Below are 19,611 nucleotides of genomic sequence, written 5' to 3'. Positions count from 1 at the left end.
TCAAATTGGTAACCACATCCAGAAGAATTATTTTGAGTGACATTTGAACACGGTATTTTGACTACACATCCTTAATAATATATGGGTTGAGTATCCCTAACCTGAAAATCCAAAATGCTCCCAAATCTGAAACTTTTTGAATGCCAACATGAGGCCAGTAGAAAATTCCACATCTGACCTCATGTGACAGGTCACAGTTTAAACTGTCTCATGCAAAAATTATTTAAAATATTGTATAAAATTACATTTAAGTTATATGTATAAGGTTTACGAAACTTAAATAAATTTCATGTTTAGACTTGAGTCCTATCCCCAGATATCTCATTATGTATTGTATATGTAAGCATTTTAAAATCTGAAAAAATCTGAAATCTGAAATAGTCCTGGTCCCAAGCATTTCAGATAGGGATACTCAACCTATATACTCTAAGGACAAAAACTGCAAAGAATTCTTACATTTTCCTAGTAGTTTTATTGTCAGTAGTTAATACTGACATTGTAAATTCAGATTATTATGTATATACTATAGGACAATGATTCTCAAGAATAATCGGTGGAATCCTGACTGTGAGGTACCTACAACCATTTTAGGGAATCCAAGCTGTCAAAACTGTCTTATTAGTAAGATGTTATGTATGTCCTTTTCACTGTTGATATTTGTACTGTTGGTGTATTATGATTGCATACTTCAGTGCGTTTCTCAAGAAAATACACTTAAATGATGGAGTTGTGAGCTGTACTAGCTTTTTTTTCATGAAATACCTTTTACTTGAAAGAATAACCAACAAACTATAGTTATTCAGACTTGGGTATTTGGTAGACGTCTTTTCAAAAATGAACGAAAATAAGCTTGTCAACTACAAGAAAAATAAGTGACAATACTTATTGCCAGGGGAAAAATTCAAGCTTTTAGATGAAAATTAGAATTTTTGGGAAGCTTATATCCAGCTTTGTAAGCTTGACAGGTTTCTACTACTTAAACTTTTCTGATCAGTAATGGTATCAATGAAAGTGATTGTTTAATACTGCATAATAAAACTGTCAACTTTCGGAAGATCCCCATAACTCAGTGAACTCATATCTTCCAAATGACCAATGCATAATATTACAAATTTTAACATTAATCAATTTACATTTCTAATATGGTAAATATCAATAGATACATTCCACATAAATGCTCTTTTGGGTCCTCAGTAATAAGAGTATATATGTCCTTGATTGGGCACAGTGGCTCACTTCTGTAATCCCAGCACTTTGGGAGGCCAAGGCAGGTGGATCACCTGAGGTCAGGAGTTCAAGACTAGCCTAGCCAACATGGCGAAACCCCTTCTCTACTGACAATATAAAAATTAGCCAGGTGTGGTGGCACACACCTGTAATCCCAGCTACTTGGGAGGCTGAGGCAGGAGAATCTCTTGAACCCAGGAGGTGGAAGTAGAGGTCAGCTGAGATCGTGTCACTGCACTCCAGCCTGGGCAACAAGAGCAAAACTCCATCTCAAAAAAATAAAAATAAAAAATATGAGGATCAAATAAAGAGTGAATATCTACTGGCTCAAAATAATTCCACAAGCAAGTTATATTTCATGCAACAGTAGCACTGTTAGAATACATCTTCCATTTACTTCTTTGTAGGACTATGTCAAAACCAATTCCTTCAGAAACAGACGATTTGTCTATGTGCCTTATACTACCTAATGCCATTCTTTCAATACCTTGAGAGGAGTTACATCTTATACAGCCTCTAAAGACAGCTTATCAAGTAATAATACAGTAAAAATTACCCTACCAATTACTTATACATCTCAAAAAAAAAAAAAAAAAAAAAACCAGTAAACATTGTTTTAATTTTCAACTCTCTTCAGAATTCTTGTGCACACTAAAGGTTGGAGAACAAGTTGGATGAAAAACAAAAAAAAAAGAAAAAAACAGAAATAAACAGTTTTCTGGACATTCAAACCATCCTGTGTTTGTAACTTTCAAATTTCTATCACTAATGGGAGATGAGTTAGAAAATTCCAGATGTTCCTACTTCTTGTGGGATTTACCCTATGTGTTTCAGAACAAAGCGTCTTTAATATAATTATCCTTCACTATATGAACTCTTCCTATCCAAACTTAGAAACCAAATATATATAATGAACAATAGTTACACATGTCATATTTTCAAGCATTCCATGGTAAGAACTTTGGATTTCAGCCTCAATGAGACAGGTGCCAGAGAGTTTTAAGCAGCCAACTAACATGATCTGACCATTGTGTCAGGATGACTCTGGTTGAGGATGACTCTGGTTGCAGCGTTGAGAACAGCCTGAAGAAAAGGGGCAAAAGCAGGGAGATCAACTAGAAGCTATGATAGTGGCTTAATGACAGTGGTGGGGGTACAGGCGGAAAGAAATGATCAAATTCTTGTTACATTTTTGATGGCAGAACCTACAGAACTTGTTGATGGGTTGGTATAAAGTATGAGGAAACAAAAGACTGAAACATTAAGAGTGGTACTGCCCCTTGTTGAGAAACGAAAGACAACTTAAAAAGTAGGTTTGGAGCAGGGATGGAGTCAGGAGTTCAGCACTGGTTACATGTTAACTTTGAGATGCATATTAGCAATGCAAGTCAAGATGTATTAAGCAGGCAAATGAATGAGTCTGGAGTTCAGGGACAGGTTAAGGCTGCAGTTATAACTGGCAGACAATGAAATTTAGATGGAGAAGAGATGTAAGGACTGAGCCGTGGGGCACTCCTGCCTAGAATAAGGAAGAACAGGCAAAGAAGACAGAAAAAGAGTGGCAATGTAGGAGGAGAACCAAGAGAATGTGGTGGTCTGGAGAAGACTGATAACTATGTCAAATGCAGCTGAAAGATAGTCAAATGAGGACTGAGAAATGTCCACTGGATTTGGTACCATAGAAATCATTGTGTTATTTAGGAAAGATGGATTTTGCTGTAATGCTGGAGACCAAAAGTCTGACTGGACTCCAAAACCTAAGCTTTAAATATTACACTACCTTTTTACTAAATTCTTACAGCTTTTTAAAAATAAAAAAGTCATTATTTTATCATCATTTCATGCTTCCCAATTACTTCAGCATCATACTAGATATTATAAAGGAAAAGTCCACTTAATAATAAGATACAAATTTAACAATTAAACCACACTGTAAAATATTTTCCAATATACACATCCAAAAGAACTGAGAAAAATAACTAAGAATATTATATACCATACCTATAGAAGGAGAAAAGATATAAATAAAAAGCAAATTTTACCATCTGGAGTGCTTTTTGAAGGCTTTAGGGATTTTTCTTGATTTTCTATTATCCTGTCAAATTCATTTAACAAGTTTCTTTTGATTGGGGGTTCTCCTAAAAAGAAATATTTCATGTATGTTTTTAAAGCAAATAATATCAGTTTTATTTCTCAAAAGACTACAGTCCATTTTTTTTAAAGCTAAAGTATTGACTCTTTAAATGTTAAACAAAAATACATACAACAAATAGTGACCTAATCTTTGAAAGAGAAAAGTCAGTTTTCAATGTCAATTACATTTTTGTTCTGTTTTGACCACTTTAAAACACCACTATTGAATAGGGTCTAGGTATAAACAGATGCTACCAGATACCACAGATAAGCTACTTTTGAAAAACTGACACTGAATATAACTCTAGGTTTACTGGCAATAAGGTCTAACAAAATTTCTTCAAATAAACTTTTTTTCTTTTTTTCTTTTTTTTTTTTACGGCAGGCGGGGAGTGGGGGCAGCCATTAAACTGAAGGAGGAATTTATTACGTAGATCCTTGAATTAGAGTTAAGAGGCTTTTTAAAATTACCAAATTACATTAAAGTACTAGTAATAGAAACAATTCTTATTTAAAAGTTCTACAGAGGCTAAGAGGGTAAGATTAAACCATAATTCAAGGTAGGCATTTCCATGTCATGCTGAGATAACATATGATAACAGGTACTTTGCTTCTTGATGCTTTATTACAGGGAATAAATTTGTATAATTTAATAAGTAAAAATGTCCATGCAAGGCGTTAGCAGGTGTTAGATTATTATAAAAGTGGTTTAATTGTTTAACAGTGACCTGTACTGTTCCAGTAACCAGAAGCTGGCTAAGCTATATACTTATATGAAACAGAAACACCATTGAAAGCATTTACAAGTCTGAGTTATTGTTTTTTTTCCCCTAGGTAGAAGGTCAATACACTTCAGTATGCACAAGAACAGAATGGGTTGCTATAAATAAAGCCATTATTTTCCACAAAAGAATTACAAACATCTTTAAGCATGTACACTTCAGGATTTCACACTAAAGGACAGCAAACAGTTTAAGTATTATAAACTTACTACTTTGTCCATAAAGTAAACCCTATATTGAATGTGACCTGGATAACACTTGATTAAGTAAATCTGTATCCACCAGAATGACTTAGGGGCAAAAGACACTTTTTGAATGAGGAGACTGACTTCAGTGTCTCTCTGTAATATGTGAGGTCTAGACAGGAAGAATTCTAATAACTAAAATATTTTTATGAGTTATAGGTTTTTTAAAAAGGAAACAGTTATTTAAGATTATCCACTGTAATGTTGGAGTTTTGGCGTTTGCTTTAATTGTAACTAACCAACAGATTCAATTATTTAAGATTATTACCAGATACACTAACAGAAAAAAATACACAAAAAAACAAAACCAAATACATATCTAATATAGGTATGTATTAGGTTAACTTAATATAGTCATTTGTCACAAAATGACATTTTGGTCAACAACAGACCACATATGCAATGGTCATCCTGTAAGACTTTAATAGTGGTTCCATAAATTATTATTATTATTTTTTTTTGAGATGGAGTCTTGCTCTGTCGCCCAGCTCTGCCTCCAGGGTTCAAGTGATTCTCCTGCCTCAACTTCCCTAGTAGCTGGGATTACAGGTGTGTGCCACCACGCCCAGCTAATTTTTATATTTTTAGTAGAGATGAGGTTTCACCATGTTGGCCAGGCTGGTCTTAAACTCCTGACCTCAGGTGATCCGTCTGCCTTGGCCTCCCAAAGTGCTGGGATTACAGGCATAAGCCACTGTGCCCAGCCCCATAAGATTTTAATACTGTATTTTTACTGTACCTTTTCTATGTTCACATACACAAATGCTTACCATTGTGTTACAATTGCCTACAGCATTCAGGACAGTAACACGCTGTATAGGTTTGCAGCCCAGGAGCAATAAGCTATACCATATAGCCTAGGTGTATAGTAGGCTATACCACCTAGGTTTGTGTAAATATACTCTATGATGTTCCCACAATGATGAAATCTAACAACTTATTTCTCAGAACATATATCCCTGTCAAATGACACATGACTGTAGTTGAACTAAGTTGTTAGATATATATACATTTAAAAGGGAAGTTAGAGTAGTCTACATAACATTAAGATCAAGATACTATTTATTAACACTACTGTTTTTAGCTCACTTCCTAAATGAAAAAAAGAGAGCAAGCCAACCCTTACTTACTAAATACTCTCTGCATACTATCTGCCAAGTTCACTAAGTGCTTTAAATACACTTTTTTTTTTTTTTTTGAGACAGTGTCGCTCTGTTGCCCAGGCTGGAGAGCAGTGGTGTGATCTCGGCTCACTGCAACCTCCGCCTCCCAGGTTCCAGTGATTCTCTTGCCTCAGCTTCTGGAGTAGTTGAGATTATAGGTGTGCGCCACCACACCTGGCTAATTTTTTGTAAAGACAGGGTTTCACCATGTTGGTCAGGCTGGTCTCAAACTCCTGACCTCAGGTGATCCACCCACCTGGGCTTCCCAAAGTGCTGGGATTACAAGTTGTGAGCGACCACACCCAGCCCTCATGGAAGGTGTTATTTGCATTTTATAGATAAGGAAACGGAAGCTATGTAACTAGTATAACTAAGTAGTATATATTACCCAGTACACGGTATAACCAGAAAGCAACTTTTAAAGTTCATATAAGTCAGAATCTGAACTTGCTATGTATATGAAAACAGTTAAGTTAGTATTATGCAGGTTTTGTTAAAAGAGTTTCAAATTTTCTAGAGAAACTCAAACTTTTTAACAGTAATTTCTCAATTATTATACTAATAATCTTTTGAAAATACATTAAGAGACCCTTAAAATGATTTCTTGGCATACAGATTCAGAGATATCGAATCAAGCCATACTCCCCCAAACTAACTACGCAAAAATGGCTGAAAATACATACTTACTTTATAACATTCTTGTTAGCATACCAAGTCTACTGAATAAACACTTTAAAAATAGTGATTGGCAACATGAAAAGTAAAAACGAACACTTACCCGCTGAGATAAGGGCCTCTCCTCTTCTTTTTCCAATTCTTGAATTTGACAAAACCATTTCCTCATTTTGAGGACATGTAAAAAGAGAGTGTGTGGCATGACTTGGCAGTTCAGAATCTGTCAGTTCACCATCTTCCATAAAAGCTTTAGCAATTTCTACTGCTTCTGTTTCAAAGTAGTTTTCTGAATCTTTGGAGTAAGTAGAACAAACTTCTATATTTGTTTTCACAGGAATATCAGAAAAAGCTTCAGTTTTACCAATTTCCATTTTTACATTTTCAGGTGAAGCCTGTTCTTTTCCCAAAACATGAATGTTCTCAACAAGTGAGACTTTGGTTCCTAATACCAACTGTTGTTTGTCTTGTTTAAATTGAGAGAGAGATGGAGAAACTTTAATAGAGTGATTATTTTCTGAATAACCACCTTCAACATTAAAGTTATTTGATAAATTAAATTCTTTACTGCAGGCTTTTTCCATTTCTGAGTTTACACAGTGCTCTGGGGTTCTCTTATCAACACAAGGAAGTATTTTTGATACATTTTGTCTAGATGTAGGTGAATAGTGAAGACTATGCTCAGTTCTGATTATATCAAATTCCTCTAACATTCCTTTAACTTTGTGTAAGGAACTTTCGGAAATGGAAACTTGCTTTCCACTTGCTGTACTAAATCCAGAGAAAGCAGATGAATTTACCACATTATATGAAAAGTCTTTTTGGGATGATATTAAATGTTTTGGAGTATGTATAGTAGTATTTTCTTCTCTTGTGAGCTGGTCTGAATGTTCATTACTTTTAAACAATACTTTGGAAAAGACTTGCTTGGTACTATCTTCTATTTCAGAAAACACTTGTCTTGCCTTTTGTAATGAAGCATCTGATACCTGGACAGATTTTCCACTTGCTGTGCTAAAAATCCCACAAGTATTTGTAGATGGGACTGACTTAGGAAACTTCCCTATACTACATTTACATATATCTGAAGTTTCCAAACTAACATCACAAGGTGACATTTTAGAAACTTGCTCCAATCCAGACATATTTTGGTTATGTTGTAAAATTTCTTCACTTTGAATGTCAGCAAAAACCTTATGTGAATGCATGCTACACTCATCACTATTTAGAGAGTTATGAAAAATATCCTCTGAATCATCCAATGCCTCGTAACGACCTGCCACAATTTTTGTTTGGCAAATATTTGATTTATTCTCATTGTTTTCCTTAATTACTTTACCGAAACTGTCTGTAAATATCTCTTTCACTTTTTTAATTGTTTCATGTGAAACAGAAATGATTTTACCACTGGCTGTACTAAATGCAGGTGGCCCTACCTCAAAATTATTACAATTAGATATGGACAATTTAATGGCTGCATTTTTATTTTTGCAGGGTGAAGAGCTAGTCACAAGTTCCTCAACACAAATACCTTCATTTACAGTTTGAGGGTATGTATTTGCATCTTTTACACTGGATATTACTTTGGAAAAACTAGTGTTTTTTTGGTCTTCAACTTTCTTCAATACTGGCTCAATACCAGAATCAAGTTTATTTTTTGAGAGATATCCCGAATCACTATATACTTCATCAGAAAGGTAGGAATAGCTGTTAGACATGCTACTGTTATTTAAAGTAGTATCTTGTTTTTCGGAGGGATGATTTGTGTCACTTTCAGCTATACTATTCTTTGAATTATTTTCATACAAAGAATTTCCTACATAATCCGCAGTATTTATTCTTTCTGGTTGATCATCAAATATTCCTTCTCTAAGCCATTGTTTTGCTTCAAGTAATGAAGTTTGACTCACAGAACGTTTTGTACTACAACTTGTGTAAAAAGCCAAGGCTGAATTTTCAATGACTGAATAAGGGGACTGATTTGTGTAACAAGTTGCAGGACTTTTTGCTGTTTCTTTTTCTACATTTTCATGTACTTTAACTTTCAAAAACATACTTTTTGACGTTTTGAGATTTTCAGTTTGTCTACACAAATGATCACTTAACAGCTTAGGTAGCACCACAGTCTCAATAGAAACAAGGTTTTTATCATTATTGAGAGAATTCTGCATTTCTTTACACTTTGGGGCAGTTGTGATCTCAACTGTTTCACACGCTAATTCAAGGTCTTTACAAGCCTCTCTGTACTTTAGGGTCTTTGCCCATTGATGGCTAAAACTGGTGATTTCACTAGTACCTTGCTCTTTTTCATCAAAAAGATTTTTCACTTTGTCCAAAGATTCCTTTGTAATTTTAACTTTTTTCCCACTAGCTGTATGAAAACCCAACAGAGTAGGTTCTTTGATCTTTTCATCACCTTGGGGTCGTTCCTGGAAGGTCACTAGTTGATTTCCAGTACCAACTGGGACACTTTCTTTCAGTATTTTGTTTTTAACTGTGTCTGTTTCCTCATGACTTAGAATGTCCATTTTGTTCTTTCTTATGTCAGAATGTAATTTAGAATTTAAGGAAAAGTTATGCAATTCTTCTGGTTTCGGATCAAAGAAATTTACAATTTTATTAAATGACTCTTTGGTGACACTAATATTTTTCCCACTTGCAGTCTGAAAAGATATATCAAAAGTCTCAAAATCTTTTATATTTTGCTCTGTTTTAGTAGCAGTTAACTGTTCTTTATTTGAAGTATTACCATGACATGTTTCTTGAGCTTTCACGACTTCCAAAAAAGTTAAATCTGACAAACCTTCTTTAATCTGAGTGTTTCCCTCCTTCATAAACTGGCCAGATAATTTAAGACATATGTTGTGCTGATCAGTAAATGGCAAGTCCTTTTCATCTTTATGAATACAAACAGTATCATTTTTACTTGAATCACTGCCAACAAATTCTAAGTTACGAGAATTTCTACTGGCAGCAGTATATCTGTTATCTTCACTTTCAGTATTTATCTTGTAATTTTCAATAATTTCTTCAACAAAAGTCCCAGTAGTCATTTCAATATTATTTTGTAACATCAGTTGGCATTTATTTTTTCCACTTACAGTTTTATCATTATGATTTTCTATCTTAAACATTGAAACAACAGAATCATGAAATTTACTTGAAGATAAACTTATTGGATCTACTTCTGCAGAAGTTTCCTCACTAATATTCTCAATATCACTAAACAGTTTCACAGCTTTTTGCAGAGCTTCAGTAGAAACATTCAGTTTTACGCCATGAGCAGAATAAAAGCCCCTAAACGCCACTTCATTTTCATCTGTTAAATAACCAGAAGCACTTTTGTTACAGTCATTTTTCAACAAGCCAGCAAACTTTTGTTTAATTCCTACTGTACCTTCAAATTGCTTGCTGCTGTCCACCTGACCAATCGATGGGGCATTCATTATGACAAGACCAGCATCTCTGTTTTCCGCAGAAGTAGTATTTAAGATAGTCACCTGGTTTTCAGGCACTTCAAATGTATTCTTCTGCAATATGAAGCTTGGTTTTCTAAACTGAGTAAATTCAAACTGACTTCCTGATTCTTCTAATATAGTAGAAAGTTCTGTAATTTCTGCCTTTTGGCTAGGTGTTAAGTTATGGTTTGAATTAAAATCCTGCTTTGAAAATGACATCTGAGGGGTTATATGACTATTTTTACAATCAGAAACAACTACACTACTCTGTAAATGTGCAGATACAGTATTAATTGACTGAGGCTTGCTCAGTTTCTTTTGATTATCTAACGCCAAGGTATTTACAATTTCAACACAAGCTAAACTAGTAGGATACTGTTCTTCAATATCTTTGAAGAACATTTTGCTCTTTTTAATGTTATGTTCAGAGACCTTGATTTCCTTACTTGAAGCTGTTCTGAAGCTACCTCCAAAACTGTGATTTGAAATTGGATCTAAGGGTCCTGCCCATTTGTCCATGCAATCATTATTTTTGTCTGGAATTTTATCTATATTCAAGATGTCCGGTTGTAAATCTTGACCTAGAGTGATTTTTAGATGCTGCTTTACACTATTTTTGTTCTCCTCTGCAAGATCATAAACTATATTTGATGAGTCCAAATCTTTTTTAATCGACACTTGGGTTGCTTGTTTATCACCTATGTCTGCATATAAAACCATGGTAGAGTTCTTGAAAATGGGTTCATTTACACAAGTCAAGTCTGTTTCATGAAGTTCCTTAGTATTTCCTAAAGCAAAATTATTCCTTTCATTAGCTTCTTGGAAGACAAAATTATTCTCATTGTCCGAGAAAAGTTCTTCAGAGTCTGGATTGACAGTTATTTTTGGAATTAAAGTAGTCTCTTCTTGATCTTTTTGGATTACTCTTAGATTTGTGTTTTGGTTGAATTGTACCTTTCTTGAAGGTGATGCTACTCTTATGTATTTTTCAGGTGGCAACAGCTCAACATGTTTAGAATTTTCACTTAAAGCACATACATCTTGATTCTTTTCCATGGGAATATTTTTGGTTAGTTCAAAATCAGACTCATAATTGTTACCTTTGAGCTCGTCTGACATTTTGTATGACTCTTTGCCTCTAGAAATCATGACTAGGTTTGACAGAACATCCTTGGAAGTAGGAGTTAAAATAAGAGTGCTGGCATTTTCATGGTCATATAAAGGACTTTTCTGGGATTGAAAGTCAGTATCACTATATTCTGCTTTTGAATGTTGTACTGGGTGATGTGCTGCAGCCAAGACCTCTTCTTTTATATCTGAAACTTTTCTGCTTTTTGGATCATTTTCATACTGTCCTTCCTGCAGAAACGACAGAGAATCAGCCTCTGGGGTAATAAATAACTGTAGTTCTTCCTTATTACATTTTGCTTCTTTATAATCAAGATCCTGAGAGATTATTGTATTATTAGAAGAACATGTTTCATTTCTAGAACATTTCCTCAGAATTGTCCCAAAAGAGCTGGTTAAGGACAAAGTTGGTTCTTCAGAATAATTCTGTGAACAGCTTCTTTTGACAGAAGAATGAAATAAACCTAAACATAAAAACACAAAGTGACAAAATTAAAGTACCATCAATCACATTCACTAAATATTTTTCACTAAGTTAAAAAGGTAGTGTTTGGGCACGGTGGCTCATGCCTGTAATCTCAGCACTTTTGGGAGGCTGAGGCAGGAAGACTGCTTGAGCCCAGGAGTTCGAGACTAGCCTGCAACATAGCGAGACCATGACTGTAAGAAAAATAAAAATTAGCTGGGTGTGGTAGTGTATGCATGTGGTACCAGCTACTCGGGAGGGTGAGGTGCAAGGACTGCTCGAGCCCAGGAGGTTGAGGCTACGGTGAGCTGAGATCACACCAGTGCACTCCAGACTAGGTAACAGAATGAGACAGTCTCTAAAAAATAAAAATAAATAAAAATGGTAGTGTTCAAAACACAAATTACATGAGAATAAGTGAATGTCAAATTTAAAGCAGAAAGAATCCTAAATATGCTCTATGTTTTAGTTATTACATTTTTTAGCTAAAGATAAATTAGAACCAAGTTTTTTTTTTAATAACAGGTACCAACTCAATCAAAATTAGTATCGAGGTCAAGGAAGTAGCTAGCTTCCATAAACAAAACTCAAAGTAATTTTTATTGGAAAATAAAATTGAAAAAATTTCATTGCTATTAATACAGGTGTGAACAGAAAAGCAAGGCATAGAAAAGGAATTAGAAAAGTAACAATTTTCTTAATTTTTTCACATTGAAAAAAACAAAACCACAATTTTTAAAAACAGGGTCCATATACTAAAAGCCTGAAAGATGACCTAATCTCAATGATAAAGGCAAATGAGTTCAACTGCTCTGTTAAATTTCTTGACCCTCTGAATTTTCTACTAACCAGTTCTTAATTGCATTTTATTTCATCAGTGATCACATTTATTTCATCAGTGATCACATGTATTAGCTCTTTTTTTTTTTTTGAGATGGAGTCTCGCTCTGTCACCCAGGCTGGAGTGCAGTGGTGTGATCTCAGCTCATTGCAACCTCCATCTCCCAGGTTCAAGTGATTCTCCTGCCTTAGCCTCCAGAGTAGCCGGGATTACAGGCACATGCCACCACATCTGGATTTTTGTTTTTTTAATAGAGATGGGGTTTTACCATGTTGACCAGGCTGGTCTTGAACTCTTGACCTTAAGTGATCTGTCTGCCTTGGCCTCCCAAAGTGCTGGGATTATAGGCATGAGCCACCGCGTCTGGCCTATATTAACTTTTTCATTGGCTTTAACTATGATATGCATAGTATCAAACATTTTCCTCTAAAAATTTAACCCAAACTTCAAACAGTTCTGTACTCTGGTCTCACCAACTCTACTATTCACTGAGCTATTCATTAAAATCTTCTCATAGGTAGATAAAATCACTTTGTAAACATACAGTTTAGTTGCTAAGTGAACAGTTGTAACAACAGAGGACAGAGTTACACCGTAGAGATGCTGAAATAGAGCAATAACAGTATGCAATCTTCAAAATATTTAAGAAAATTATGTAACAACAACAGCAACAAATCATTATTTTAGAACCAGCCTACATTAAATTTAGCTAGTACTACTTTTTTTTTTTTTTTTTTTTTTTTTTAGGGACAAGGTCTCATTTTGTGGCCCAGGCTGGAGTGCACTGGTACAATTTTGGTTCACTGCAGCCTCAGTCACTTGGGCTCAAGTGATGCTCCCATCTGAGCATCCTGAGTAGCTACAACATCAGAAGCATGCCACCATGCCTGGGTATTTTAAATATTTTGTAGAGATGGGGTCTTGCTAAGTTGCCTAGGGTGTTCTTAAACTCCTGACCACAAGTGATCCTCCTGCCTTAGCCTTCCAAAGTGCTAAGATTACAGGCATTAGCCACTATATCTAGCCTAATTTTTTTAACATGCTTTAGAGAAAAATACATAGTAAATACCAACACATATTTATAGAGTTGTCCAATTTGTGTATAATAAATACTTTTTAAATTAAAGCAGGAATTAGCTAGCCAAGCTCTGAATGTTTATGAATCAAAAACTGTCTCAAGTTGTTGGCTGGAATGTAAATTAGTTCAACCATTGTGGAAGACAGTGTGGCAATTCCTCAAAGACTCAGAACCAGAAATACCATCTAACTCAGCAATCTCATTACTGGGTATATACCCAAAGGAATAAAAATCATTCTATTATAAAGATACATTCACATGTATGTTCGCTGCAGCACTATTCACAATAGCACAGACATGGAATCAACCCAAATGCCCATCAGTGACAGACTAGATAAAGAAAATGTGAAACTATACACCATGGAATACCATGCAGCCATGAAAGGAACAAGATCATGTCCTTTGCAGGGACATGGATGGAGTTGGAAGCCATTATCCTAAGCAAACTAATGCAGGAACAGAAAACCAAACATCACATGTTCTCACTCATAAGTGGGAGCTGAACAATGAGAACACACGGACACAGGGAGGGGAACAACACACACTACGGTCTGTCTGGAGGTGGGGTGTGTTGGGGGAGGGAGAGCATCAGGAAAAATAGTTAATACATGTTGGGCTTAATACTTAGGTGAAGGGTTGACAGGTGCAGCAAACCAACATGGCACACGTTTACCTATGTAACAAACCTGCACGTCCTGCACATGTACCCTAGAACTTAAAGCTGTCTCAAGAGTGACGGATATATACATACTAGGCAAACTTATCTACCATGTTTGAGTGACCTGATTCTAAACACTGGTAATTAAAGACCTAAACAATAATGCATACAGACAATGCCTAAGATTAAATATAAGATACAAAGATTTTAAAAAGCACAAAAAAACACATAAGGAATCATCACCTATAAAACTATATGTATTATTTACTCAATAAAAAAAAAAAAGAGAAAGGTACCTGAATCAGCATTTGCAAATGTAAGTGGTGCTTCAAAAGCATTTGCTTCAAATTGGGCTGAACAGTTCATTAGTTCTGATTTTTGGTCTTTCGGTATTTTTTTTCCTTGATAAGATGTTTCATCATGTATAGCATAAATAAACTTATTTGTTTTCTTTTTCAAAGTAGATATTAAACCTGCATTCTTCGAAGCTACAGAAGTCTGTGTGGTGGCAGCTGGCCAGCTTCCATTATCAATTGAATTTGGACATAAGGAGTCATCCTTCCGTGAGCAAACAGTATGTATTTCCAGTCCACTTTCAGAGGCTTTAGTTTCTTTTTTAAAGTTTGGATCAGTCACATGACCTGAAAAACTTGCATTGAAAGTCTCTTTAGGTGATTCTCTAATTCTGAATATAGACTTTTTGATACCCTGAAATGAAGAAGCCATTGGAGAAGTTTCAGACACTGCCTGCTTTACTGCAAGAATGTAGTCTTTGTGAGATTCAAGATGCTGCTCTTCATCTCTCTTATTTACCACTGTTTCCTCATTTAATGGCTTCTCTGATTTTGGTAGGCTAGAAATATGTGGCAAAGAATTCTCTGAAGTAAGAAAATCTTTCTTTCTTTCATTCTCTGTGTTTAATAGGTCTTTTTCTGAATTATTTTGGTCACAAGAAGAAATATGCAATAGGGGTATTTTCTCCATCTGGGTTCCATTTAGACCTGAAAGGGTTAGTTGAGACCATTCGCAGGCCAAAGATGGTACAACTTCCTTGGAGATTTTGTCACTTCCACTCTCAAAGGGCTTCTGATTTGCTACATTTGAATCTAATGGATCAGTATCACTTGATTCCATTTCAGATACAAATGAGTACTTTTCTTTCACTTGGTTTTTAGATTTTTCACATTCATCAGCGTTTGCTTCATGGAAAATTTTTTTCCTAGTCTTGCTAGTTCTTACTTTTTGTAGATTTCCTGTTCTACATTTAGAAAAACATAATGAAAAACTATCTTCTTCAGAGGTATCTACAACTGTTTCATATACTTCATCTTCTAGGACATTTGGCATTGACTTTCCAATGTGGTCTTTGCAGCTATTTACTTTAAATGAATTCCCTAATGTTCTTCCAAATCCTATTAAAGTATAAAACAGAAGCACATTAATAACATTTTATAAGCCATATAATTTACATTATTCTCATAACCTTTCTCATAGAAAAAGTATATGTAGAATATACTAAATATTACATGTCAGTATTTAAAGGGTTATTGTGAGTACTTGGCATTTTATTTTTTGGCTAGTCACCCCTTCTCCTGTTCTCCTAGTAAAGCCTGATTCCCCTGATTCCAATGAACCTAAAGCCTTTTATTCATACAACAATCCCTAAAAATCTTTCTTTAGCAGTTCTACACAATTAAAACTCACCTAATCTTACCATATATACAATTAAATATTCTAAGACCTATCAAAACAGATGTTCCAAATCAATTTTGTGGCCGTATAAGGGTAAATCTGACTTTACATATGCATATACATACATACATGATATCACAGGCAAAAACAGATATCAAATCCTACAGTTATACAAACATACACACATACTAAGAAAAGTGCAATAATCCATGACCTGATTAGGTAAACTATGGTATATCTAAACCACATTTACTTTCTAATTAGAAAAAAAAGCTCAGATTTTGTTAATTATATATCTTACTGTCTCTGAAAATTTTCAATAGGCTTTGTTTTTGTGTCACAACCACATATTGAACAGTACTATCTTATACGGTATTTAAATACCGTCATGGAAATCAAATTAGTTTCTCTTTTTTTCCACTGAGACAGGGTCTCACTCTGTCGCCCAGGTGGGAGTGCAGTGGCACAAACACAGCTCACTGCAACCTTGACCCCCTGGGCTTAAGCGATCCTCCCACCTCAGCCACCTGAGTAGCTGGGATCACAGGCACATCAAGTTAGTTTCTACTCTCAATACTTTAAGATAAAACACTACTTCAGTAGTCAAGAAAGGAAAAGTAATGTATTTTCTCTTTAAGAAAAGAGGAGAGATCCTTCAAAGGTGCCAATTAAAAACAGTAGTTCAAGCTGGGCACGGTGGCTTATGCCCATTTGAGACCAGCTTGGCCAACATGGTGAAATGTCATCTCTACTAAAAATACAAAAAGTAGTCGGGCGTGGTAGTGCATGCTTGTAATCCCAGCTACTTGGGAAGCTGAGGCAGGAGAATCGCCTAAGCACGGGAGGCAGAGGTTGCAGTAAACTGAGATTATGGGTGACAGCGCAAGGCTCCATCTCAAAAAAAAACCCAAAACAACAACAAAAAACTGTAGTTCAACTAAACAGAGGACTTACTATGACTTGTAGCTTCTCTTTGATTTGTGTTTTCACTGTCTGTCACAGAAGGGATACATCTATCATTTTTCTTCAGACTTTTACCATGGTTAGAAAAATAGCTTTTCACATTCTGCAAAAAGTATAGTTTAAAAATCACTAGTATAAAAACTCTCAATGCAAATATAGTAGTAGTCCCCCCTTATCCATGGTTTCACTTTTGGTGATTTCAGTTACCTGCAATCAACCTAGGTCCAAAAATTTTTAATGGAAAATTCCAGAAGCAAGCAATTAATAAGTTTTAAATTGTGTGCCATCCTGAGTAGTGTGATGAAATCTTGCACCATTACGATGTGGAAATCTTAGGAAAGGAAAATGGAAATGGAGAAAAAAAACTTGCACCATCTTGCTCCATCCCACTTGGGACATGAATCATCCCTTTGTCCAGCGATAGTATCCAGGCTGTCTATGGGACTCACCTGTTAGTCACTTAGTAGTCTTGGTTATCAGATCGGCTATTGTGGTACCACAGTGCTTGTGTTCAAGTCACCCTTATTTTACTTAACAATGGCCCCAAAGCACAAGTGTAATGATGCTGGCAATTCAAATATGCCAGAAAGAAGCCATAAAGTGCTTCCTTTAATTGAAACAGTGAAAGTTCTCGACGTAAGGAAAGAAAAAATGTACTGCAAAATCTATAGTAAGAACAAATCTATCTGTGAGATTGTAAAGGAGGAAGACATATGAGCTGGTTTTCCTGTCACAGCTCAAACTGCAAAAGTTATGGCCACACAGTGCACCATAGAAATAAAAAAGGTATTACATTTGTGGGTAGAAAACATGAACAGATTGTTTTGATTGACAGCTACACATTATGCCAGAAAGCATAGAGCCTATACGAAAACTTCGGCAAGGGATCTCCTGAAACAAATGATACCAAGCCATTTACTGCAAGTAAGGGAATGTTACACAGATTCAAGAATAGGTTTGGACTGAAAAATATAAAAATTTTTATTTTTATATTCATCTGCTGATGAAGCTGCTGCCACACGAGTACAGAACAATAAGGTATTTTGAGACAGAGAGACAAAACATTCACATAACTTTTATTACGGTATTTTGTTATAATTGTTCTATTTTATTATTAGTTCTTGTTAATCTCTTACTGTGCCTAATTTATGAATTAAACTTTATCACAGGGTACGTGCTTATAGAAAAAAAGATTATAGGTATATATACATAAATACTACACATATTTTTAATATACGTACAGGGTTCGGTACTATCTAAGGTTTCAGGCATTCACTGGGGGATACTGGAATGTATACCCCATGAATAAGACGGGACTACTGTATATATTGTATATATGCAACTTAAACAGAGACAGCAGAGTTTCACAGAAAGGTAAAATCACATATAGCATCAGGTTTAGAGACTTTCTCAAAGGCTTAGATAAATTACAGATTAGGAAATTAAAAATGTTAAGATAAATAATTTAACAAGGCATTCCAAAATTGTTAGCAGTTTCAACAGTCTAATCAATTTGTCACATTTACTTACAGCAGTAGTATCATGAGGAAATAGAGTTTCAGATGCTTCCTCATTTCTGACTGCAAGACAAAAATTTATGTGTATTGTATATTATCACTAGAATGCAAAAACTCATTTTTTGTCAGACATCAAAAAGCACATCTACTATTTGATTACATGACACATTTGAAACAAAATGAATTGATTCAAGTACTCAAGTATAGTAACTAGAAAGGTCAGTCAACACAGTGAATAAACTATACTTCCTTCCTTCGTACTACTCACAAGGTGGTAAGATATGGCTTAGTGATCATTACTTTATGGTAATACTGTCCACAATGAATTGGAAAATCAGATGATGTTGTGAGGTTATGACTTAAAAGCTAAAGCTTGGAGACTTTAGCATTCATTTAGATAATATTACAGCCTAAAGGCATACTGTATGTTAAACACGTCTTTTCAAAACGATTTTATCCATATTATTTCATCTAAGCAACAGAATAGGGTTTACTCCCAGCTAAAGACGAATCAAAATAGAATGTTATTTTGCTAGAATAAACAAAATATAATACTGGTTTGGGAATAAATTAAGCTCGGGCTTTGAGTACAACCTAGTTATACATACACACACACACACACACACACACACTTTATGACTGCACACATACATGGGCACACAACGGTCAAGTAAAAACGTTTTACAAAACAAACTTTACTGTGTGTAGGACTTCTGGATAAAATACAAGACACCTCATTAAATTTGAATTTCAGATAAACAACGAAGAATTTTTTAGTGTTAAGTATGTCTCAAAATTATTCGCTGTTAATCTGAAGTCTAAATTTAACTAGGTATACTGTATTTTTTATTTTCTAAACCCTAACTACGTGATGTACTCAGATTTTCATTACATTTAACAAGAGCAGATATGACTCACAAAATAAGTTTCACAACTATTAATAGGTCATAATCTGCAAATTGAGAAACAATGATCTGGCCCAGTATCTTCTTAGAAAAAAAAATGTGGCTAAGACGGGCAGATCACTTGAGGTCAGGAGTTTGAGACCACACTGGCCAACCCGGTGAAACTCCCTCTCCACTAAAAATACAAAAATTAGTTGGGTGTGGTGGTGGGTGCCTGTAATCCCAGTGGCACCACTGAACTCCAGCTTGAGCAACAGAGCGAGACTCTGCCTCAAAACAAAAAAAAAAAAGAAAAAGAATGTTAATGAATACTTACTTTTTTTCCATTATTCAATCTTTCATCCTTTGCCTATAAACTGTGATGCGTTTGTTTAGATGAACTTCCGAATACTTGTTTGTACTATAATCATATTTATTTACAGATATTTATTTAAACTTATATGTTTATTATCTCATAAAAATAAAAAAGAATGGTCACAGGTGGGTGTGGTGGCTGCTTGAGCTCAGGAATTTGAGACAAGTGTGGGCAACATGGCAGGGCCCACCTTTACAAAAAATACAAAAATTTAGCCAGGACTGGTAGTACACTGGTGGCATGGTACCTGTAGTCCCAGATACTTGGAAGGCTAAGAGGTAGAAAGATTAATTGCGCCTGGGAGGTTGAGGCTGCAGTGAACTGCGAC

General features: G+C 35.1%; 1 protein-coding gene across 1 annotated transcript in view; it reads right to left on the bottom strand.

Annotated features, from left to right (window-relative positions):
• Positions 1-19,611, bottom strand: part of BRCA2 (BRCA2, DNA repair associated) — an 86,356-nt gene that overhangs the window by 53,776 nt on the left and 12,969 nt on the right. The window contains exons 8-12 of the mRNA XM_025363964.1: positions 18,037-18,086; positions 16,498-16,609; positions 14,148-15,263; positions 6,329-11,272; positions 3,270-3,365 (exon numbers count right to left, since the gene is read on the bottom strand). Of these exons, the coding sequence (XP_025219749.1) occupies positions 3,270-3,365; positions 6,329-11,272; positions 14,148-15,263; positions 16,498-16,609; positions 18,037-18,086 (6,318 nt within the window). The remainder of the gene's footprint in view (positions 1-3,269; positions 3,366-6,328; positions 11,273-14,147; positions 15,264-16,497; positions 16,610-18,036; positions 18,087-19,611) is intronic.

Source organism: Theropithecus gelada, chromosome 17 (assembly GCF_003255815.1).
Source record: "Theropithecus gelada isolate Dixy chromosome 17, Tgel_1.0, whole genome shotgun sequence".
NCBI classification, from domain to species: Eukaryota; Metazoa; Chordata; class Mammalia; order Primates; family Cercopithecidae; genus Theropithecus; species Theropithecus gelada.
Note: the sequence above shows the minus strand (reverse complement) of the source record. Positions and strands in the feature narration are given on the sequence as shown.